General features: G+C 50.3%; 1 protein-coding gene across 3 annotated transcripts in view; it reads right to left on the minus strand.

Moving 5' to 3' along the window:
* USP48 (ubiquitin specific peptidase 48) overlaps positions 1-23,627 on the minus strand; it is a 29,654-nt gene extending 6,027 nt beyond the window's left edge. The window contains exons 1-20 of one of the 3 annotated variants that reach the window (XM_017732733.1): positions 23,477-23,627; positions 23,252-23,393; positions 22,024-22,151; positions 20,689-20,813; positions 20,020-20,128; positions 18,693-18,826; positions 18,441-18,523; positions 17,778-17,957; positions 15,066-15,191; positions 12,785-12,934; positions 10,248-10,448; positions 8,865-8,979; positions 8,600-8,730; positions 7,221-7,292; positions 4,341-4,465; positions 4,064-4,186; positions 2,143-2,204; positions 1,566-1,676; positions 812-942; positions 45-151 (exon numbers count right to left, since the gene is read on the minus strand). In XM_017732733.1, the coding sequence (XP_017588222.1) occupies positions 45-151; positions 812-942; positions 1,566-1,676; positions 2,143-2,204; positions 4,064-4,186; positions 4,341-4,465; positions 7,221-7,292; positions 8,600-8,730; positions 8,865-8,979; positions 10,248-10,448; positions 12,785-12,934; positions 15,066-15,191; positions 17,778-17,957; positions 18,441-18,523; positions 18,693-18,826; positions 20,020-20,128; positions 20,689-20,813; positions 22,024-22,151; positions 23,252-23,333 (2,295 nt within the window). In that variant the 5' untranslated portion in view covers positions 23,334-23,393; positions 23,477-23,627. Of the gene's footprint in view, positions 1-44; positions 152-811; positions 943-1,565; positions 1,677-2,142; positions 2,205-4,063; positions 4,187-4,340; positions 4,466-7,220; positions 7,293-8,599; positions 8,731-8,864; positions 8,980-10,247; positions 10,449-12,784; positions 12,935-15,065; positions 15,192-17,777; positions 17,958-18,440; positions 18,524-18,692; positions 18,827-20,019; positions 20,129-20,688; positions 20,814-20,890; positions 20,990-21,421; positions 21,511-22,023; positions 22,152-23,251; positions 23,394-23,476 lie in introns of those variants that run through there. The other 2 variants (XM_017732734.1, XM_017732732.1) reach the window with 2 other exon arrangements.
* Between the last annotated feature and the right edge of the window lie 924 nt (positions 23,628-24,551).

Genomic DNA, 24,551 nt, shown 5'->3' on the forward strand with positions numbered 1-24,551 from the left:
GGCTCTTGGAGCCAGGCTGAGCAGGGATGGAGGGTAGCCCCTACCTTTTTGTTATCCACCACTTTGTGGATGTAGATGGTGGCCTGGGTGTATTCGCGCAGGTCCCGCTGCTGCTGGCACAGGAGCCCTTCCCGGCACTCGGGGCACAGTTCTGGGGAAACACCATGGGAGAAAACATTTCATTGCTCCAGCTCCTCAGAGGGCCCCAGTACAGGGCCTCTCACTGCTAACCCAGAGTGAATCACATCAAATCCCAGAGTTATTTGGGTTGGAAGAGACCTTTAGGATCTCATCCCACTCCCTGCCATGGGCAGGGACACCTTCCACTGTCCCAGGTTGCTCCAAGCCTTGGACACTTTTAGGGATGGGGCAGCCACAGCTTCTCTGGGCACCCTGCGCCAGGGCCTCACCATCCTCCCAGCCAAGAATTTTTCCCCAATACCCCATCCATCCCTGACCTCTGGCAGTGGGAAGCCATTCCCCCTCGTCCTGTCCCTCCATCCCTTGTCCCATGTCCCTTTACAACTCTCCTGGAGCCCCTTCAGGCCCCTGAAGGGGCTCTGAGGTCTCCCTGGAGCCTTCTCTTCTCCAGGTGAGCACCCCCAGCTCTCCCAGCCTGGCTCCAGAGGGGCTCCAGCCCATGGAGCATCTCTGTGACCTCCTCTGGACTTGCTCCAGTGGCTCCATATCCTTCCTGTGCTGGAGACTCCAGAGTTGGACACAGCATTGCAGGGAGGGATCTGCCAAGCTCTGTGTTTCCCACCGATCCCCTTCGACTGAAGTTTTTATCCCCAGGAGCAGAGTCACTCACGGGGCTCGGAGGAGTAGTGGGCGCTCTCGGGGTCGGCCCCGGCTGCCTGTGTCCGGGTGATTTTGATGACGTGATCCACAACGAAGAGTTTTTGGATCCTCTCCCACTCGCTGGGCCATATCAGAGCTATACTGTGCAAAGGAACAGGCAGGTGCTTTATGACATGGAAAAGCCAAGCCCTAAGCTCCCAACAAACCCTCCCTCTTTGGCTTGTGGGTCTGTCAACGAAAGAAAAACTGCAAAATCCATCTAAAACCCAGCTCCATGGGAGGGCCTGTACACCCAGATAACAGCAGCCTGCGATTAGCGACGCTGCTGTGCTCCCGCCATGCCGGAGGGAGGGATGGAGGAGGAAAGGAGAGGAAGATTTCCTACTTTTAGTGCTGCATCACTGCAGAAGCAAGGCTGTGGAGCATGAAGTCCAGCCCTGCAGCCAATGCTCCGGGGAGGAAGGCTCACAAAAAGCAAATTGTAAGGGAGCAGGATGTTTCTGCATCCCGGCCAAACCCAGGGTGGTTATTGTCAGGAACAAATCAAGCTGAAGGAAGCTCTTTTCTCCTGATCCAGCATCCTTGGACAGTTAAGGTCTTGCCTTGCAGGAAGGCTGAGGTGGCTCTGAGAAAGCCTTGGTGTTAATTTTGAGGGAAAGGATTCACTCCTCATCTTGCTGCAGCTCAGCAGCAAGAGCATTCCTTTGGGAATGTTCTCCCAAAGCTCCTGGCAAAAGGAAAGTGTGTGAAGGGAAGAAACTCACTGTTTGGAGTCTTCTTTGGTCATGGAAGCAAAGGTGAACATGAGCCCCCCGTGGGGACAGAGCAGGACGCTGTTTGCTATGGAGGACACGGGGCTGCAGCGTGTCGGCCTCCTGCAGAAGGGCAGAAGTTGGGAGAGCTGGACCAGGTTATCCCACCAAAACCCCCACAGTTCTTCAGGAAGCCAGGAAGAAATCACAGGTGAGTATTTACACAAGGCATTCCAACAAGGAATAGTAACTGCTCGTGATGAGGAAATCAGATCTGCGTTCCTCTGCAGTGCAGAGTGACTCTGTCCAGCAGATTTCCATCTCCAGCCTGAGCAGTGACCTTTGGGATACAGCTCCAGACAGATGAAAAAACTAATCAGGTTAACCAGCTAATCCGACCATCTGGTTAACACACAGCAAACAAGGAAATTCAGTGTCTTAAAATTGATACAAGTCCTGCAAAAATCAGCTCCACTGCTTCCATGAGCTCACTGTGCTGGGAGTTGGAAGCAAAATATTATTTACAAAATATTATCTACAGCCTCCAAAATAAGGGGTAAAAAGCACCAAAACCCTCCAGCCAAGTTACCTGACAAATTTCCTCCATTCTTCTACAAAGAACTGCGAAACAATATACAGCTCATCCGTCTCCTGGGGGAAAAGAGGAGGAAAAAGGATCTTTTTAATGAATCCAACAATGACTGTTCGGTTTTTCGGCAGCGCTCGCTCCCTCCAAGACCTTGGTGCTGCTTTACCATGACAACTCCGTCCAAGTGGGCTGTGAAAGCCAAGGAAAATAATTTGGGATCAGGTACTAAGCACTGCCATTGCTAATCTTGTGTTTATTATGAAGTTACTTGAGCTTTTGATCCAATTGCCTTTAATTCCCAGCGGGAAAGGGCATTTCCCTGGGGCAGCCAGGACTTGCCAGTGCTGCTTCTCCTGCTGGGTACTCGGGGTCTGAAGCTGCACTCCCAACAGGTGTGGGGTGAGACCACCCCAACATCCCTCAATTACTTCCAACATCAAAATCCACAAGTTTTTCCTTTTGGCAGCAGCAGGGATACAAAACCACAGCTGAGCACTGAATGAGGCAGTGTTTTTGGGACAATCTGTGGTTTTTTGTCCCAATCTTCCTTTAAATTGTCCTGGACAAGAAATCACCCAGACCCCAAGAGCTGGGTGACAAATTTACTTCCACGCTCTCCTATATCCTCACCCCTTTCCCTAAGACAGATTTAAGGGCTTGCTCCATCTTTCTTCAGGAAAACTCAGCACACCTGAGGAATATATATATATATACACATACATATATATAAACATTTTAATTTCCCTTCATCTCTTGATTTCTGCTTGCTTTTTACTCTGCTTGTTTCTTCCCCAAACCTCAGCTGCTTTGGATCAGGAGAACTCAGAAAGCTTGAGGGGAAGATGCTCAGCTCTTTTCTATGAGGCACCCTTGGGAAATTAAAAGGGAAAGAAGGATAAAAAGGGAAGAAGGATGTAGCCCTGCTGGTGGAGACCCTCCTATTTCTGACCCACAGTGATGAGTTCCAACTTTCCATCCTCCAGCTCCAAAAGCAAATCCAACCAGATACAACCTTAACCACCACTGGCAGGACCTGGAGCTCTCCAGCTCAGCACAAAAGGAAAACTCCTTTTAAACCCTTTTGGGTCTCCTTGGTTCTGAGCCACGGATCTGTGTTGCCTCAGTGTTTATTCCCAGCTGGAGCAGCGAGGGATGGAGGCAGACACCTGCCAAATCACCTTGGCAGGATTGCAGAGTCAATCATTAATCGGCACCACGAGACTCCCAGAAACCAAGGACTGGAGCCAACAGCTCGTTCTGGGCACCTCAAATCCCCAGGAATTCCTGGAGAAGCTGCTTGGAGAGGGTTTGCACAGCCATCACTGCTCTCTGGAGTGCTTCAGTATTCTGGGAAGCTCCCTGAGCTTTTGGGACACAGGACGATGCTGGAGCACACCTGAATTTTGCCCACCCAGCAGCAAAAGGTGGTGGTGGGGCAAAACCCAGGGGTGTTCCAGCATCCTCCTGCACGGGAAGGCTGATGGGGAGCGGTGGGAAGCGGCTGTGCCGTTTCTGTCCTTCCAGGGACGGATACAACCACGACAGCAACATTGTCACTGTTATCTCCCTGGCTCCGGGCCAGCCACAGCTCCCTTGGCACGTCAGCCATTCCCGTGGCTCTTCAGGGCTTTGTGCCAGCACAGCTAATCCAGGGAAGTCACACCTCAGCACAACACATGTGAGAGCTCCGCTGGCACGGACTGAGCCAACGGTTATGGAGTGGTTTGGCTTTGGATCTCGTTCCTGCCATGGGCAGGGACACCTTCCACCATCCCAGGCGCTCCAAGGCCTGTCCAGCCTGGCCTTGGACACTGCCAGGGATCCAGGGACAGCCACAGCTTCTCTGGGCAGGAGAGGGATTAAAGCCAGTAAAAACCTCTCCCGAGGCTGGCTGCATTCCCTGACCCCCCTCCTTCCCTACCTGAGGCCAGCTACCCAGGCAAGGTCTGCATTTATCATGGAACAGGTTCTGGAGAGACGTCTTCTGCTCGCTGGCCATCATCTTATGCAGAGCTTCATTTTCCTCCCCTTCACGCTCCAAAATCTGCAGGAGACAGTTAATTACAGCCCAGCCCCCGTTCCCAGCTGCTACTAAAGGTGACTTTATTCTCCTCCACGGCATAGGGTCGTGTTAAGAAGGAAAACCAGAAACACAACCAGTATTTACAGTCAACAAAAGGGGAGTATTTGGCAAATACCTTGCACTGGGAACAGCACTCTTTGTTATTTGGGAATTCAGGGGCTTTTGGAAAATATTGCTTGAGTTTCTCCCAGGCTTCCTTGGAAACCACCCTCCGCTCGTTTTCGGAGATGCACAGGTCACCTGCAGGGACAGAATCAAGGGAAAGGCTTTGATCACAACATGCTCAGGGATGTTTTGCAGCCCTTGATTGAAGAGATTACAAGGAATAAACGTGGGGAAGAAATCCACACATTCATCAGCCAACACCACATCAGCAAAAACCAGCAAAGTCACCTTCAACTCGTCTGTGCTTCCTTTAGACAGAGAATAATAGTAATAATAATAATAATAGTAATTTCATTCATAAAAATACCCTTTAGATTTCCAAGATCATGGCCTAAGCAGCCGATCAAACACAAGTCAGGATGTTGGGAAAAGCCAGAGGGCACAGGGCTACAGGTTTCTGATTCTGGCTATCCACAGCTACATCCTCATGGTGACTCCATTTGCTGATAGCCCTGTGTCCCATGAAGCCAGGTGCTTTCCACATCCTTGAAAACCTCAAATTCCCACTGTAGAATCTCAATACAGTTCCATGTGCCCTATCCAAGCACCTGAAGATGTGTAAAGGGCAGATTTTGCACTGTAAACCTGCTCTAGGGAATAACTGGATGTGAAGATACCAAGCAAGATTTACCAGCTACCCCCCAGAACACTTACTTATCCATCAGGATTATTTATCCTGGTATCAGGATTATCTACCCCGATGCTCAGGCAGCTCCAAGACCCCAGCAAGGGTTTTCCAGGAGCCATTTGTGCCTGTGGTCTCAGGGATGGAAGCAGGAGGCACACTCAGCACTGGGACACCACTTGCACAGTGATGACACATGCTGGCCGGATAAACAAGGCTCGGAAAAACAGGAGAAGGCTGCGGGATCCGAGCAGCTGCCCACTTGCAGGGCTGATGGTGGTCAAGGGGAAAACACAACCACGTCTCCCTCCAAGACAGCAGCTGGGAAGTCCCTGTGCAGGCACAGGGAGAAACACGAGGTGCAGCCATTGCGACACCAGGATGCGAACCGGATTTGGGAACATCCGTGCCTCAGTGGGATTGCAGCAGCAAGAAGGAAGGAAAACAGCAACTGTGGTGTCCAAAGGGCACAATCCCTTATTATCTGCTTTTCTATAGCCTGGAGAGCTGCAGAGAGAGGAGAGGCAGAGAAACTCCTTCCTCCCCACCCTCCGGCAGCTCTTTAACATGACAAGCAGCTCCTCAGGCCCACAGACTCGCTCCAGCTGAGACTGGAATTTGGCCAGCCCTGAAGAGGAAAAAATAGCAATGCTCCCCTCCTGCTTTTCCTCTAATAAACAAAGGTCGGGCCTTGCTGCAGCACTTGGCCTCTTGAGCTCCATCCAACAAGGCCCAGGATGCTGCCCAGAGCCAGCGAGGATGGGGAAAAAAAGGAGCTTGTACAAATAAGTGCCTTGACACCACATGATTAATGAAAACAGATTAATAGGGTGAGTGAAAGAGGTGGAAAAATCAGCTCTGAGTGTGCAGAGAACAAGTGTTTTGCCATCTGGAAGATGATCCCAACCACTGCTGACCCTGCTTCCCACTCCCACCATCCAGGGACATGTTTTGGGCATGGACATCAAAGAAGGCTTAACTTGGTATCTGGAAAAAATTATTCACTGTGCTCAGGCAGCTACTGGAGAGCGAGGAATTGCAAGCAAGGATGCAAAGGGAGCTGTGAAGGGAATGCACGGGGGGCATTCCTTTTCCCAGAGCCTACCACGGAGGCAGGAACCTCCTCCACCACAAAATTAAGGCTGCAGGAACAAGACTACAGATTTGCTGATCCACTCCAGAGTGAATTTTTCAAGGTGGAAAGGTTGTTTTCCATGAGTAATCAGAGGTTAACTCAAGACAACAAAACCTGCCCTGCCAGCAGCCCCCTTATTTAGTATTATTTATTCTGCTATGACCCCAAGTCACAGATCAACCAGCAATTTAACACCATACATTTTCCAAAGGCCTATTGGCCTATTTTTTGTCATGTCTGGCTCCATAAATGTTCCATCCCCACGCTCCATGCGTTTATTGAACAGCAGCAGCCTCGAGGCAATGCAAAATGCAGCATTCAAGGCTCTAAGTAACAGCTAAAATCGTGACAAAGTGCTTAAACACTGCTTGGAAATGAGATTTCTCAAGCCTTACTCCAGGTTCTTGATTAGCCCTGATGACAGGAGGTGTGTGGATAATTTATGTCGTTTTTCCTTCTCTTTAGAGATAAGATGGAGCATCCCTACAAACCGATGCCTACAAACAGCAGCTTAAGTAAAACTGGGTTTTATGGCTGGGAACACAAGCTTTAAAAAGTGAGATTTAAACAACAGGGTAGCCAAGGATGCAGCTAATGAGGCATCACTTGCAAAACAACTGATATGAGGTCAAAACCTTACTTAAACAGACACCAAAGCACAGCAGGTTGGGAAATCGATATCAGGAGCGGTCCTCCAGGTGCTGGGTGAGTGCTCCTGTTTTAATGTAAACCAGGAAACTAAATGGATACTCTCAGCTCCCACCTGGACCGATTTACACCACCTCTTTCTCTCTTACTGCTTTTAGAGCTTCCAAATGGCTGCAGAGCTTTGGTGCTGCCCATGCAGGAAGGGAAGCTCAGCATCTGACACCTCTGCCTGGCCAAGTCCTCACAGAGTCTGCCTGCAAGTAAAACTTCTGAGAGCAAAAAACACCAGGAAAATCAGAATTGAACACATTCGTGCAGTGATTCCTCAAGCTGGCCACAGCTGGAGCAAAGGCTACAAGGTTAATGTGTGCAGTAGTGGGCAACAAGGGAGATATTCAGCTCCATCCCCCGGAGAGACTCACCATGTGGGCAAACGATGTCTTCATTAAAATTTAACTCCTCTTCCTCCTCCCTCTTCTCTTCACTTGATTCATCTAATTAAGGAAAAAAAAAAAAAACCACAAGAGGATTGCACAGAGTTCCTCTCCCAAGGAAAAAAAATCTTAGGGGAAAGGAGCACAGTCGCTTTTCAAATTACAGCAAAGCCTTCACCCAAGGGAAAATTTGGAAGGAGATTTGTTATTCTCCAATGTCTTGGCCTCTGGGCAGGCGGGATTACAGCCTCCAGGCCACGTAGGAGGGCTTTGAAGTGCATGGAGCACAAGCCAGGCCTTTGTGAGATTACAAAGGATGCATTTGTTAGGGCTGCAACACCGCAGGGGTTCCCTGCTCCCAGACATCTCCCGAGTTTAACCTAAACACAAGCCTAGGTAAGAGCAAAGGAAGCACAATTCCTGGCAAAAGCCCTGATCTAAACCAGATGCTGCCTCACAAACCGAGGGGGAGCCTGCCAGGGGGTTGACAAGCCTACATCAATCTCTAAATTAGTTAAAATCAAGCGTTGGCCACTGAATGGAGCATCATCAAAACAGTGACGTGTCAGCAAGAGCCTCTAACAAGCTGCCTAAGGAGAGACTTGGCTCGTGAGTACTTCAGATGCACTACTGGGAGCTGTAACCTGTTGTGAATCAGTAAACCCCGAAGAAGGTGGAGTGGTAACCCAGAAATACCCTTTTCTCCATGAGTGCTTCCCCTTCTCAGGGGGCTGAGGTGCCCTCCAGCCTTCCAGCCCAAGATCAATGCCCTGAACCATCGTTCCCACTTTAATTCCAACAAGCTTCTTACCCAGTTCAAAGAAGTGCAACAAAATAGAATTTTCAAACATTTAAAGAGCAGAAGGCAAATAAAACCTCCATCTATTCTCACGATATGGGCACAGAATGGAGTGCAATTCATGATTTTTGTTCCCGGGCTGTGTTTTCCCAGTGCTGCTGCATCAGCTGTGCTGTTCTATCCCTCAACCTTCACAACAAACATCATCATCATCCCTTCTGCAAGGTAATTTTCACGTTTCTTCCTTTCCTGTGCTCTCTCATTCAGAGAAAAGTGGATGAAAAGATCATGTGTCTGGGGTGGTAATTTCACACAGCTTTGTAAAACCACTTATCGCCTCATCTCGCTCTCCAGCACAAAGATCACCCCGCAGTTTTCAAGCTTAGCAAAGAAAACGCTCCTTAAATTAAGGACTTTATTATTTGATTTATTATCCTTTCCTCCCTACTCGTACAAGGGGAACAAAACAGCTACAGAAACCTCTGACGTGTCTTTTGTTAGGAGGGATCAGGCAGAGCTGGTGGGTCTCTACAGCAGCAGAAATCAGGAGGGAATCAGGAGTAAATACCTTTGTTTTGTGCATTTCCATTCATTTTTCCATTACTGTGCTCTGCATCTTCATCTTGCTCGTTTAATTGTTCCAGAGCCAGCTGCCGCCAGCTCCTCAAGGATGCTTTTCCAACCCAAAACCCGTCATTCCTGCAGGGAGACAACAGCACTGGTACCCCAAAATCACAGCTCCCTTCTTCAGAGCCCAGACAGGGAAATCTTTAGCAAAAAGCTGCTCAAGCACTTCTAAAAAGCATCTTTGACAGCATTTGGGACTTCCATACCCCTTGACTGTCATCTTCAGCAGGTTGGTCACGGTTTTGTAGTCCTCGTTCAGCTGGTTCTTCAGCCGCAGGATTCGACACCTTTCCACCACACAGTCCTTGCAAAGTGCTTTGACTGGAGTGGGGGGAAAAGAAACACAGTTTTTTACACTATTTATTGCATAATTTACTGCACAGGTAGTTTCCTGCTGGTTTGAAGGCCCTCAAACAGGTGTGGACCAACTATGCTGCCTCAAGATGGGTGATTGCACGTGTAAATGAGGAAATCCCAGGGGTTACAGCCACATCAGACCATGTTTGAAGCTTAAAGAAGCATAAAATAGTTCAAATGAGGTGTGATCTGTTCCACCACTTCACAGCTCTGCTCTCACAGCTCCTGGTCTCCACAGCCTGTAGTCTCAGGGAGCCAGGGCAGCCCAGCACACAGCCACAGGAGGCAGGAAATGCCAGGAAAACACCTGTATTGTGGCACTTTGCCAGTTCAGCCCAGAAAAATCACCCTCCTGCAAAGGCTGCACTGGACCAAAGGAGTGGAAATCCTCCAGCTGGGCAAGTGTTTTATAGATTTTCATCCTGGACCGAGAGGAGAAGGGAAGCAGCGTGTCCATCCATCCTTTTACCCATCCCTCCCTCCCTGCCAGCCATACTCAACCCACAACCCTTCAGGCAATCTTCCACTTGACTAATAAACCTTGCCCTGTTTTTCCCCACAAAGGCTGCCTGCGTCACAAGCAGCTTCTTCCCTACAAGCTCCCAGTAGGAGCTGAGCTAATTTGGTCTCAGTGGGAGTTACTGAGCAACTTCCTGAAAGGAACGAAACCCGGGGCTCTACGAGGGGATGCCCAACGCCTGGAGGGGCTGGGCTGACCCTGAAAATCAGAATGTGTGGTAGGTGCTTCACCAGGAGCAGGCTAACAGGTAAGTGCTCCCTCGGATGAGGTGACAGACAGGAAGGGATATTTTTGGCCTGAATATTCCATGAGACCCAGCCCACACAGGAGCTGTGGGTGCTGCAGGCACAGAAAATAATTGTCAAGAGTTTGGAGTGGTGCATGTGGAAGTTTTATTTTCTAGAATCGCCTTCAAACCTTCCAAATATTATGTTTCCTAAGCCAAGTGCCCCATCCCTCCACAGCAATTCCTCCAGGCACAGCCCTTCCCTGAGCAGAGCCCGGGGCCAAAGCAGACCCTGTGATCACCCTAAATGGGTTTGGGAAATGGTAACAGAATTAAGTGATACTAAAAAAATCCACTGGAAATAAGGCAGCCCTAAAGCCATGCACTGAAATAAAGTTATGATGATAAAGGATGGCTTAAAACAGGGCTGGGACCAGACCAAGGCTCCAAACCACATTCCAGGAGGTGACTTGGAGAGGATGTTACCGTTCAGCCGGGGCCCTCCTCCATATCGCCGGTAGAAGAAGTCGGCCACGTATTCCGATATCCTCTTCATCAGGGATATTTTATCAGGATGGAGTTTGCCATGGGAGCACAGGCAGGCTGTGTTATCGATAGGTTTCGGAGGAGTGGACTCATCCAGCCATTTCTGCAGCCATTCCAGAGAGATGAAGTCATAGGGGGAACCTGGGAGGGGAGAAACCGCAAACAGAAACAAGATCGTACATGTCAGCTCCAATGCCAGGTGGTATTTTATAATTATTCTTAAAAAATTGACAGGCAATCACTGTTGATTAAATCTCTGAGGTACAAGTTTTGAAAGGTCTGATCCCGCTTCTCCCACCCCATTCTGATCTCAGTGTCACAGATTCAGAAGACAGGAGCTACGTGAGATTAAGATGTGCAGATCATTTTGGATTCAGCAATCAATATGCAACAGCTCCAAGGAGCAATGGTAGTGTTTTCAAACCTTTTGGGGATTACTGGAGAGCACTCGAGGAAAGGGGAAGGTTTTCCTATCATCCATCAAGGGACTGATATAATATGTAAATCACCATCATACATTACAGGCTTTTTCTACAACAGAGGAAGTTCATTGGGGTAATTTGAAAATTAAAGGCAACAACAGCAGAAAGGAAGCCAGCGTTTCCCCCTGTCCTTTCAGCACCCAAAATTTCAGTGTCTATAACAATTTTAGGTGAGAAGATTTTAAAGTTTACAGTGCAAATGGAAACTTGCTTAGATTTTTTGCTGAAGCAGAGCAGCAGGCTTGCCCTTGTTTGCTGAAAGAGAAGTACAAAGCCGGGTTCAGGAACAGGTCAGTGCTTGTGTGAGCAGGGAAATAGTTTGGGGTGAAACCCCTGTGTCTCAATACTGAGGCACAGTATCACTACACAACTCTTCTGTGGGATGACTGGGAAATTAGGAGTAAATTAGGAAGAATTACAACCCATTCTGTGCTGCCACATTGGCAGCTCTGAAACTGGGGAAACGCACCCAATGGTGACATTTATAACTGAGCACAAATCCTTCATGTTTCCTAGGAAGGAGCAACAGAAAAGCAAGAGGAAAACACAGAAGACAGGAAAACACTGTGTCTCCAGCTTGCACTGGAGCTCTACGAAGCCTCTTTTCCTCCACAGCCTCAATCCACGGTGTTTTCATCTTACGCAACGCCCTCCGCAGCCGTGACCTCCAGAGAATTGCATCGCTGTCAGAACTGGTTTGCTAGTTTGGGATGAAACTGCCTCCCCCAGAAAGGAGGGTTTTCTGGGGCAGGCTCCACAAAGCTGGCAGAAAATGTGTCTGCACAGCTGCAGAGAGAGCCCCGAGCTCTGGAGAGACAGGACCCGGAGCAGTGCTGGAATGACGCTGCCTCCAGCTGTGCTGGAAGTGCTGTGCCCATGATGTGCCAGCAGCAGGCAGAGGGTGCCTCAGGGCAAAGTTTTAGGTCCTGTCATCTCTGAATTGGGCAGAAGAGCTTCACCTGCACTTGTAAAAACCATCTCTTTGAGATTTATTCCTCTGTCACATCAGAACTGCCGAAAGCAAACTCTTCTGTTCCTGCTGAGAAACCACACTGGAACTGTGCTGCTGCTCCCTTTCACGAGTGACTCAGGGCAGGTTCATCCCTCCAGCACAACTCTGATCTCACAGTGACATTCTCAGGCTCGTGAGGAGCCGTGACACCTTCCTGCTCCAGAGTTAAGCACCTGCATTCCCAAACTGGAGAGGAAGATGTTTAAAGGTACAGGAGTTTGCTGCTGGGCTACTCCAATCTCATGGTGGACTCTGAGCATCCAATAATAAAAGCTAAACAGCAAATTCTCTAACGATTACACCCACTTTTAAATCTTCAATTATAATTATCCTGGAGTGTTTAGGAGAGGCACATAGTGAAGACAAATTCCCTGGGCTGGATGGATAGAGCAAGTTTTGAGGGAGATGGGCGAGAAAAACAAGGTGGGAAATAAAACTCTGTGTGCTGAGGCAACAAGACTCAAGGAGCAGGAGGAAAAGCTTAACCCCAGTCTCCCAACAAAGCTGAGACATGGAGCAGTGAAGCACTGGCAGGGATGGATCCAGTAATTTTCTGCTGGAGGTGAGGCATTCTCTTAGCCCGTTACCTGCTGATGGATTGGGCTCACCAGCTCCCAAACCTGCCGTGAGCTGGCAATTTGGGAGCAGGCAGTTATTCCGCCTCGATGCTCCTAACGAGCTGAGCTGCTCACCAGGCAGAAGAAAAGAGTCACAAAGCATGAGGCTGACGGATGGGGAAGGAGCAGGAGGGAATTAGCGACGCCAGAGGCCATGAGAATGAGCAAAGAAAGGAGAAAAATAGGTTAAGGCAGGGAAAGAAGCAAGAGAAAACAAATGTAAGCATGCATGAAGCTCTCCCCTTCCAGAGGGCTGCAGGAATAAAAAAAACCTTCCAGCAAGGCCACAGCACTTGGGGGTTAGTCACAAATCATTCCTAAGCTTAACAGCTCTACTACAGCAATACTCCACAATGTCTTACAGACCAGCTTCGGCGGGTAACCTTTGGTAGAGCTCCTTCACCTCCTCGTGTTTGATCTTGCCTCTGGCCACGCTCTGTTTGCGCATCTCGGCCATTTCATTGCACCACTCCTCAAACTTGCAGTTATCCCGCTCTACGAGCTCCTGCAGAAAAGCTGGGAAAGAAAAAGAAACCCCAGGAATTGAAGGGGAAATGCCAGCTATGTTAATTACCACGGGTTATCTGGGGATAACAAACCTAAAAATTCCCTCCCGCAGCCCTGCCGGGCGAGGTCTTTCCCCAAGCCAAGCATGCGGATGTTGCTCTCTGATACTGACGGTTGCAGATGATTAAATGCAAAGTTTTGCACCCAAGAAAGTAATTTACTTGGGGTTGGTTGCTACGTTAAGTGCAGCTCCTCTGTCCTGCCTCATCGTTGCTGGGGGCAAACAAAAGCTTTTCACCCTGTGGATACACCTGAAGCCTCTCACGACCTGCGATCCAGCACACTGCAAACCCAAGGGCAAAGAGCCCTCAGGAGATGGGAGATTAGCCACGGCAGATCCACAGAAAGGTGAGGGAAGTGGGGATTTTTGCTGCCATTGATGGAAAAACCCCAAACAAACCAAACCTCAGCAGGGAAAAAAGAAGATAAACCACTTCCCTCACAGGGCTGGTGGGAGGGAGCGGGGGGGGAAGCTCTGCTTATCTGAGACCTTTTCCTATTTAGAATTATTTTGAAGAGCTAAAATATCTGCAAAAAGGTTAATTCTTGACCAAAATATCCACCTTGGGAGAATATTCAGTATTAAAAAATAACCAGCCCGACCTCCTCGAGGTCAGAGCCAAGTTACGTCTCTCCACTGTCCCGGAAAAGCTGCTTTTTAACAGCATCAAAGCAAAATGCCTCAAATTTACAGTTCCATGAAACCTCCCCACAACCGCAGAGCTTGACTGCTGCCCTTCAATCCCTGTTCTCTGGCAGGATTCCACGGGAAACAAAGGCAACCGCGGGGCTGTGCAGGAATTTGGAGCTGGGTGGAGAGGTTTTTGTTGAGTTATTGTTTTGGGCAGAAGGGTAGGAGGAAAGGGAGAACAAGCAAGCTCAGGAAACAGGCTGAAAATACAGATCCAGGCAGGAATTAGTGCTAATTCCTGAAGTTTTATGGCTTGGAGGGTGTGTTTTAAACAGGGGGGCCTTGGGAAAGGTTTGGGGTGTTATTAGGGGGGAATAAGGTGTATGATTTACCCCCTCTGCAGGGATCCAAAGGGACCCACCACCTCTGCTCCACAGAAAAGGAGTAAAGGGGGAACACACCTCAGCACCAGGGGTCTAATTAGTGTTTCTAATCAAGGAGCAGCCGAACAGGAAACACTAAACCCACAGGCAGTTCTGGCACCCCCATAATTCTAAAGCACGGCACGAAGGCGCTCAGCCCAAATTCCCATTCGGGATTTGGAGCCTTTTTATTTTCATGTCATTTGTTCCTGCTGTGGCAAAGCTGAGGCAGTCGCAGAGGGAACCTGACATCTGTCAGGATTATTCACCTCCTCGTGCATTGCTGATGACATTTAACCACGCTGTTCTCCTGCGCCCTTGGAATGCAAGCAGGATCCCGGTGGCGAATCCCAGCGGGAGGATCTCCTCCTGACCCCTTCCCAGCTTGACCAGTTGGGTAAGAAAGTGATGTCTGAGTGGGCACATGGGAGGGATCAGCAGTTTAATGTTAATTAACTGCTGTGAAAACCCAGGGGTTTCACTGGTCAAGACACCAAGGTGCCACATGGCACCTTTGGGGCTCCTGGACAACAGTCAAAAATCATGGCATCATGGAGTGGACTGTGTTGGGAGGGACCTTAAGATCATTTTGTTTCACCCAGGGACATCTTCCACTATCCCCTGCTGCTTCAAGCCCCAATGTCCAACCTGGCCTTGGACACTGCCAGGGATCCAGGGGCAGCCACAGCTGCTCTGGGCATCCTGTGCCAGGGCCTCACCACCCTCACAGCCAGGAATTCCTTCCCAAAACCCCTGTGACCCTGCCCTCTGGCACTGGGAAGCCATTCCCCCTTGTCCTGACACTCCAGACCCTTGTCCCAAGTCCCTTTCCAGCTCTCTTGGAGACCCTTCAGGCACTGGGAGGGGCTCTAAGATCTCCCCGGGGCCTTCTCCAGCTCTCCCCGCCTGGCACCAGAGCAGAGGGGCTCCAGCAACTTCCTAACCCCAAAATGGGGCTTGAAGCAAAATTCCAACTCCTAGCCCACCGGGAGCATTGCAGGACGAGAGGGATCCCCCAGGGACTCACCTGGCACTTCGACTGTGAGGGATTTCTCCCGGGCCTGCAGCCTGTACACCAGCATGTAGGCATTGCGGGAGCAGTGGGTGCCCTTCCCACACTTGGGCTTACGGGTCTGGGATTTCGATGGCTCCGCTGTGGGAACAAAAGGCAAAACCTCAGCAACACACGAGCTCCTTCCCTGATCCCCCATTAACGGGATGAGTTTGCCACCCAGCCAGCTTCCCCGTGCCAGGCCTCTGTGCCAAGCACTGGGCTTGGCATGACTCAGAATTGTATCCCAAAGAAAGCCCCAGATCTCTCCAGCCTTTCTGAGTAAATCAAAGGGACTAAATTTAGGAGCCTTTTCTGAACCTCCCTTCTCCAAGAGCCTTTCTTCCCTCCCCAGTGGAACTTCTCTGAGCCAAAAGCCACCCTTGGAAAAACATCCTTTCTCCCTTTTGCCTCTTGTTCTGGTGTCCTGACTCCAAAGAAAAGAGTCGAATCCTCAGGGAAAGAAATTGTATTTACAGGTGATTGTGGATACGAAAAAAACACAGTAAAGCTTTTGGGAAGCCAAGAGCCACGGAAAGGGTTGCTTTGGAGCAGCTGCTGGGGGATGTCAAGTTGTGTTGCAAGAGCTGCCGTTTCCAGACGGATTCTCAGGCAAGGAAAACACTTATCTACAGCTGCAGCTTCAAAAATCAAACCATTTTAAGCGAAGAAAAAAATTAAAGGAACAATGTTCCATAAGTCAAACTCTAAATGGATCATTGAATTATTAAGTTTCTTTTTCCCAAATTCTGAAAAAATTCATATGCCCTTCCCCCCACACTATCCAGGGGACTTCCCAGACTCTATTTATTTGCAATTTATCCAAGAATTTTCTAAATTGTTCCCATCTGCATGGCCAAGACTCTCCCCCACCACAGACCTTCACTTTATGCTACTGACTTATGGTCACTTTATGCTACTGACCTTCTCCTGCTGTTACATGTATTTGTAACAAAGAAAAGCCTCAGTTTTGCAGGCAAATTACATCAAAATTTGATACAAATATTGAGCTTCCAGCTTAGAGAGGCTCCTAAACACACTTCAGTTCTATTCTCCAAACAGTTTTGAATTGGAATACAAGAAATAAGAACATTTAATTGCAGTTAAGCATAAAACTTTATAAAACTGAGGTCACAGCAGTTTATTTGCATCTAATTTTGTTGCACTGGGTGAGTAGGGAGGGTAAAAACAAAGGCTGAACTGCTCTGGGTGTCTTTCAGGGCTCAGTTTCCCTGCACACCACTAGATGTCCAGCCAGCTCCAATGTCCAGCCAGCTCCAGCCTGAGCTGGGAGCGAGTGGAGCCACAGGGAACACAGGGAATGGGACAGAGCTGCTGGCACAGGCAGGATCATGGAATCACTACAGCTGGAAAAGCCCTCCAAGATGATGAGGTCAACTACTAGTCCAGCACTATCCCACGTCCCCAGGGGCCACGTCCACATGGTTTTTGAACACGTCCAGGGATGGGGACTCCACCACTGCCCTGGGCAGCCTCTTCCAGGAAGGATTTTTCCTAATATCCATCCTGCCCTTCCCCTGGCCCAGCCTGAAGCCGTTCCCTCTCCTCCTGTCCCTGTTCCCTGCCAGCAGAGCCCGACCCCCCCGGCTGCCCCCTCCTGTCAGGGACTTGTGCAGAGCCACAAGGTCCCCCCTGAGCCTCCTTTGCTCCAGCCTGAGCCCCTTTCCCAGCTCCCTCAGCTGCTCCTCAGAAGTTCTCCAGACTCTTTTCCTTGTGCTCCAGACCCTTCTCCAGCTCCACTGCCCATCTCTGGACACATTCCAGCACCTCAAGAAGCATCGTGCAGGTGAGAACAAGGAAATGGGAGAAGGCTGATGCCCCATTACACCAAACCAAGGGAGCACTTAAATCCGCAGGTGTTTTTTTCTCTAAAGATGCCTTAAAGAAAAGCAACATTCCATAAATTCCAACCACAGCAAAGCATCCGGGTGGGCCAGAATTCCTGGGAATGGATTGCTCACACTGCAAGCGAATTTCTTATTAACTTCCCTGGTTCTCCTGCCTGTGAGCACCTGAGTCACTGAGTCACTACAAAACCAATTCAGTCCAAATGCCAGTTCAACACTGAGCTGCTCTTATTTAGTGACTGCAGAGTGAGAAATCCACAGGTCCAGCCTCAGCCCAAGCTCTCCAAGGAATCTCCAAGAAATCCAGTCCAGGATCATGGTGATCTGGGCAGCATGTGACGAGCCAGTAAAACAGAAAAGCACCAAGGAAAAAGCTCAGAGTAAAAAGGCAGTTTTAGCTTCCAAGTTGTTATTTGGATCAAAATTGTTTTTACTGCCTCCAAGTAAAACACCTCAGTGGAAATAGAACCATAATGTGTTAAGGAAACTGAAAGCATTCTCCTTATCTGTTCCAAGGAAGTGGCACTTGCCTGTTGCTCCTTGATAGGAACCCGCTGCCCGTGTTATCAGCGTCTTATCTGCCATGTGGCAGCCAGAGAAATACTAGAGCAGCTGATCAGGAGGTGCAAACACTCACACGGGGCTGAAACGAAGCAAATCTGGCTGCAATCACCAGGATTGCTGTTTCCCGCGTTCCTCCGAGCCGTGACAGCCCGTGTAAGAGCGTTCTGGGGAGGAGCAGGAGGCTGCAGCTGGGGACGCCCGTGGTTTTGGTGAAAAGAGTTATTTTAAAAGGGCACTCACAACTGAAAGGTTTTACCTAGATCTTCCTCAATCCCCAACTGCAGTTTCTTCCCCTCCATCTTCTCAATGTCTTCGTCATTGAACTTGTACCACTCGCCCGTCTGCGGGTCCTTCACGTGGGCGATGTAGTGCCCGGAGTAGGCACTTACTCCGCGGTGGATGAGCACTGCGCTCAGCTCGTACACGTGCACACCATCTGCAAGGCAGGCAGCACTTACTCACAGCTCTGCAGCCAGCAGCACTCGTCTTTCCTGGCCTAAAACTTTGTGTTTTCACCAGGCAGCAAAGCCTGCACTTGAACTCACAGCTCTTCAGGACATTGCTAAGAGGGTTGTGGCTTAATAACAGGGATGTTGTTTGAAATATGGGCTTCAAACAACTCTTGACAGAATTTTCAATCAAAAAAGAGGATTCAGAGGAACCACAGAATCCCAGAATGGTTTGGGTTGGAAGGGACCGTTGGGCAGGGACACCTTTCACTATCCCAGGTTGCTCCAAGCCCCAATGCCCAACCCGGCCTTGGATGCTTGCAGGGATCCAGGGGCAGCCACAGCTTCTCTGGGCACCCTGTGCCAAGGGCCTCCCCACCCTCACAGGGAGGAATTTCCTCCTAAACAGAATTACAGAGATCTGCCAAGAAGCAATAGGAAAAGATAACAGAACACTGTCCCAAACTCACTTTTTTGCTCCATGAAAGGCTCCATGTCCAGCAGCTCTGAGAAGCCGATGTAGGTGTTCAGCTTCTTCTTGTGGCCAGTTTGTCTGTGCAGAGGGAAAGCTTCAGCTCAGGGCACAGCAGTAACAGCTCACATCCCAAAATAACTCCCCTGAACATCCCCAGAGAGGCTCAGACACCCCGACACCCCTCAAATTAAAGCAGGAAGAGCAGGGCAAGTGACTTCCCAAAGAGCTTCCAGGGGTTCCCACTCACCTGTCAAACACAAAGCGCATGAGCTGCAGGTTGAGGGTGCAGGGCAGGCTGAGCAGCCGGATCTTCCTCGTGGCGTTCTGCTTGCTCTGACAAGTCTCACAAAAATAACGATTGTCCCCTTCTAATTTTTCCTCCTGAGTGTGGAGAGGCAGAGGGAAAGGTCTTGAGAACATGTCACCTCTGAAAAGTCAATTGAGCTACTCAACAGCTGGAGAGTGAGAAGCACCAAAGTTATTTTAACTATTTAAATCTCTTTTTAGCTGCTTCCCAAATTTTTCTCTGAGTTAAAGACACACTAATAACTGCCCTTTACAGCATGGCCATAGCAGGCTGCTCTGACTTTAAGACAAATTTTAGACTGAATCAAGCCCCATTCCAAGTTCTCAGGTCTCTTACTCTTGCTCCTCGCTTGACTGAGTTGCTTTATACCAAAGAAAGTAATTAAATCACCCCTTTTATGAGTTCACGTGGACCCAGTTAATGTAAAGCCACATTTTAGCCTGGAAACTACAGCCCTCTGCTCAGCCACCCAAAATCACCGTGCAAGAGTCACTCATTGCCTAAGCAGATCCAAGGGCAGGATTAGGCCAGAGGAAAATTCCAACCCCTCTAAAAAACGTCACAGGGCTGTTTGTGTGAAGCAGGAGCAGACAAATGTCAAGTTCACTGATTCAGGAGTTTAATATGTGCACCCAAACCAGTTTTTTTTCCATAGCAGACCTTCCAGGCAGGGTAACTGGTTTGCTGAGTGCACCAGCTACCGAGGAGCTCAGGGTAGGGGTTCAGGTTAGCTCTGTCCTAAATAATTTGAGTGGAATCCACACCTTAGTGTGCCAGAGCTGAACTTCAGATCCAGGCAAATTTTCAAGCTGAATTGAGAGCACTTGCAGCTGTTCCTGCAGCTATTCCCGGAGCTCCCTGGTACTTCTGAGAGCACATTTTTCAGCAGGGAATGTCTCCTGTTGCTATGCAGATGAGCACTGACACAGAAAACATGGAAAGCAGCCGTTCTCACAGTGCTATCTGTGACAAAGCAGGCAGAGACTTCTCCCTAACTTTCCTGGCAAAGTATTTTAACTAAAAATGCAACTTCCAAGTGCTTTTTAAAGCCATAACAGGAGCATGTGATATCACAGAACCATTCCTTGCTCTATGCCTCAATCCTCATTTTTTGGGTCTGCAGAAAAAACCATTTTCACTTAAATGCATCTCACCGAGCCAAGTCAGTGGCTTCGCTCTGACACCGACCTCGAAGGCTGTGAATTGGAGGAAGGAATTGAAATTCCTTGCTAAAAATAGCAGGACTCCAACCCCAGCGAGCTCATACCTTGAGGAATTCTGTTATGCAGTCTGTCAACTGCTTGTGTCCTTGGATGTTTAACTCCAGCTCGTAAAATTTAGACACCAGTTTAGATTCTCTGCCACACTGGTTGCAGCTGGGATGGGAAAGAAGAGAAAAATTTATCTGAGGACAGGTCATGGCTCACATGTCAGGGCTTCCCAGCCTTTAGTAAAATATTCCTTGAATAAAACCAGGAGAAAAAGTGAAGTCAGGGCTAAGGAGATCCTTGTGCTGCTCCACAGCACAAAAACTCCAGAAGAAGGTTTAAACAGCTTAACAGCACCTACCAGGACCTGTCACGACTCGCATGCCCCATCTTATATTATTTTTAAGGGGAAATTCATAGCTCTGAGAACACAGGAATGAAAATACAACACCCAGGACACTGTTTTTTGGCTGCAGGACCTGCCACTCCATTAGCTCACTTGCAGGTTTAATTGGTAAATTCCCATTAAAGGATTAAAAGCAGCTGGAGAACTGTCACAGCAACACCACACGCACAGGAACAGGAAAGGAAAAGGTAAATATTTCTAAGAAAGTGTTTCTGCTGCAGCTTAACTGCCTGCTCTGGTTGTTAGGAGGGATCTCCCCCTCCCAAATCCTTCTAAAAATTTAAATATTTACAAAAAGGGTCTTCCCAAAACTATTACTTACACCGTGACATAGGCATACTCTCCACAGAACTGCTTTTGCACAATGTTCCGGACATCTGGGTTTTTCTGTTTGGACAAAGTATCTTCCAGCAGGGACATGAACAGCTTGGAAAACTCCTGGGCGTCCTGAAAGAGAAAACCAAGTTCATTAACAATCCACCACAGCACAATCCCAACCCTGTCACTAACTCACTGCTAATTACCCCGAGCCCTCCACACAGGCTGTGCCGAGGCTCCGTGCACTGCATGGAAAACAAAGACCAGGCAGGAGAACTAAGGAAAACAGAGGAATTTGGCTAAAGGGAGCATGAGGCCCTCGGTGTGGGAGCACAGCGGGAGCTGCCCTGGATCCCCGCCAGCCCTGCCGGGGGCTTCGACTTCTGCCCCGCTCCTCCCAGGATTCTGGAAGGGATAAAAACCCTCCTGTGGAGCTTTCGAGCCATTTGATCCTCATTTTTGCAGCTGTCCCTGCTCAGATCAGAGGTGAGAAGAGAAATAAACACACCCCAAATATGAGAAGCCGCCCTGTGGGTGATCCCGATGATGCTCCACAGCTTCCCCACACCCAGCTCGGGGCCTTTCTCTCCCACCCTGGTTCTCCTCTCCCAAAAACAAACAGGTTTTGGCCTTTCTCAGCTGCCTTTTGGTGTCTCTGGCCGGCTTCCTTCCCCTCCTGACCCTCCCAAGGAAACATTTGCCAGTGCCCCAGCTCTTCCTCCAAAACCTCCTCTTACCTCTCCAAGTGCATTTCCAAGTCGTGCCCCTCTCCCAGGCTCTCTCCAGCTGCAGCCCCACAGGGCCCCGCAGCACTCACCTCCCACATGCTCCCCTCAGGTCCTGGCTGGCTCCTGCTGATCCACCTCAGCCTGGGGATCTCTTCACCCCTGGGAGGGCCCTTCCACCACCCAACCCCCCGCTCCCGGGGAGGAGCAGCCCATGAACACCTGCAGAAGGACCCTGACTGCAGCTCTGGCTCCCACCTGGCCCCATCCCATTGCTCCTGGGCTTCATCCCACCCTTCCCTTGGCTCCTCCTGATCTGCACTCATCACTTCCTAGCCTCATTCCATTGCTCCTTGGGCTCCTCCTTATGTCCCTGTACTCATCCCATTGTCCCATGTCCTGATCCCATCACTCCCTGGGCTCTTCCTGATCCCTCTGTGCTCCTGATCTCCCTGGTCCCCTCCTGTTCCCCCCCTGCACTCTGGGAGGGGCCTGGAGCCCCACCTCCCCCTTCATCTTTGCATCCAGAAGCCAGACCTAGCTGGGAATTGCCCAGTGACCACCCAAGGGTGATTCCCAACTTCTGGAAGTGTCAGGAACGCCCTCCTACACACCTGCTGCTGCCCCGTGTCCAGCCCCAAGGCCTTGACAAAGCCCGAGGGGTCGATGTAGCGCCGCTTGCTGTTCTGCAGCAGAGCAAACAGGTACTGCAGGTGCTCACAGATGGTCTGGGGTTCATAATCTGGGGAAAACACAAGGCACAGCAGGAACTCAGGGTGAGAACGGATCGCTAAACGTGTTTCACTTGTTCTGGTTTTGTCAGGGGAAATTAAAACTAAAAGTGATGGGGTTGGAAGGTGGTTTGAGTTGTCAGGAAAACTGAAGTGGATCACGTAGGGGATGGTGGCAAATCCCAGCACAAGCCAAACAGAGAATAATTTAGGTTGGAAAAAATCCTTAGGATCATCAAGTCCAACTGTAAATATTTACTTTCTGAAACTTCCAGACAGGAGGGTGGAGCCAGGCTCTGCTCCCAGGGAACAAGGGACCGGATGAGAGGAAATGACCTTGAGTTGCACCAGGGGAGGTCTAGGTTGGATATTAGGGAAAATTCCTTCATGGAGAGGGTGGTCAGGCTCTGGAACAGGCTGCTCAGGGCAGTGGTGGAGTCACCATCCCTGGAAGTGCTCAAAAAAATGTCTGGATGTGGCACCTTGGTACATGGGTTAATGGTGGGCCTGACAGTGCTGGGGGAATGGTCGGACTGATAATCTTGGAGGAGTTTCCCAGCCTTAGGAATTCCACGATCCTGCAGTGCCCAGCGCGAGCTGTGAGTGAAGGGTTTACACAGCATGCACCAATTACCCCGAGAAACAGCTTCTTATTTACCCCAGGAACTGAAACATCATTTAAAACCACCAACAAACAGGAGCAGAGCTGAGGCAGCTGTGCTGACCCAGAGCTTCCCTGGGAAAAGTACCCAAGCCCAGGAAAAACTGGGAGCCTTAATCCTATCTGGGACCCAAATTTCAGCCCTGCCATGGGGTAAGTGCAGCTCTGTGACAGCACAGACCAGCCCTGATCCACATGTTCCACCACCACTAGGCTACTTTGGGAAGCAAGACCAAACCAAACCACCATTTTCAACCAGCTCAGGTCACTCTGATCTAAGAAATAACTTGGATTAAGGTTGGTTCGTTCCCAAAATCCAGGTGATGACTCAAAACTAACAGTGCAGCGATGGGATGTACGGCTGTAGCTTCACCCGTGGATTCTCCTGAAAAACCTTATCCCAACGTGCGGTTTCAGGAGGAAAGGAACAAATCCCTTTCTCCCACGCACCTGTGTCCTTGGGAACGCTGTCCCCGCAGGCGCTGGGGCACAGGTAGAGCGCCTGCCGCAGCTCCAGGTTCAGGAACCACATCTGCAGGAAGGTGTTCACGTAGCACGTGGCGCCGAGGTTCGTCAGGCCCACGAAGGCGTTCTAGTGGGCAGAGACAGGGCCAGGGGTCACCTCCCCACGTCCCCAGTGCCGCCCTGGGCCCCAGGGGTGGGGTCTGGGGGTACCTTCTTGCGGCGCTCGCAGTTGGGGTCGTCGATGTTGTGGAAGCTGTTCTCATCGATCTCGCCCAGCCACACGTGCTCCCCGATGCCCACCAGGCAGTTGGGGTTCCCCCGGCAGTTCCTCCTGGGGAGCCAGACCCCAGTGGTCACCCCCACGTCCCTCAGGGGCTGGGAGGGGTGACAGTGGGGGATGTGGGGGCAAGGACAAGGGGAAGCCCATAATGTTGAATGGGATGAGAGACGGAACGCTCCCCCCCAAAAACGGTGGTCATGGGTGAGGAAGGAGGTGGAGAACCAGAGGGGTTTTTACCAACCCCTGATGGTAAAAAGGGGACCCCATAGGAGAGTATGGAACCAAGGGGTCTCCTATATCTGGGAAGCCAGGCAGGGAGAGGGGTCACCTCAACTCCAGGGTAAGTGCCCTCTATCCAGGTGAGGAGAGGGGTTCTCTACAACCCACAGGGATCCCCTATAAATGGGGAGCCTCGCAGAGAGAGGAGTCCCCACAACCCTGGGGTGGAAGTAGTTCCTTATATCTGAGAAGCCAGGCAACGATAGGGGTCACCTACAGCCCCGGGGTTTTTCTATAAATGGGGAGGGACAAGCAAGGAGAGGGGACCCCACAACCCCATGGGGGCTCCCCTATGTCTGAAGAGCCCAGCAGCTGGTGCCCAGGGCAGTGCACTGTATCTGGTGAGCCGGGTAGGGAGGAGGGTCCCCCACGACCCCAAGGGAGTTCCCCTACATCTGAGGAGCCAGAGAACGAGAGGAGTTCCCCACAACCCGGGGGGAGGCCCCTGTGTTTGAGCAGACAGGGACAGAGGTTCCCCACCACCCCAAGGGAGTCCCCTGTATCTGGGGAGCCCCACAAGGAGACCGTGCTGAGGGCCACCCCAGCCCCGGGGAATGGGGGTCCCCGAGAAAGGAACATGGGGGAGCCTCCACCGACGCCGGGGGACCTCGGAAGGGGCGGGGAACGCCCCGCGCCCCACGGGGGGAGGGAACACAGGGTGTCCCCCAGCCCTGGGGGCCGGGGAAGCCCCCAGATCCCAAGCGCGCTGTGGGGAGGGTTCGGTGC

This window comes from Corvus brachyrhynchos, unplaced genomic scaffold, assembly GCF_000691975.1.
Source record: "Corvus brachyrhynchos isolate BGI_N302 unplaced genomic scaffold, ASM69197v1 scaffold215, whole genome shotgun sequence".
Taxonomy (NCBI): domain Eukaryota; kingdom Metazoa; phylum Chordata; class Aves; order Passeriformes; family Corvidae; genus Corvus; species Corvus brachyrhynchos.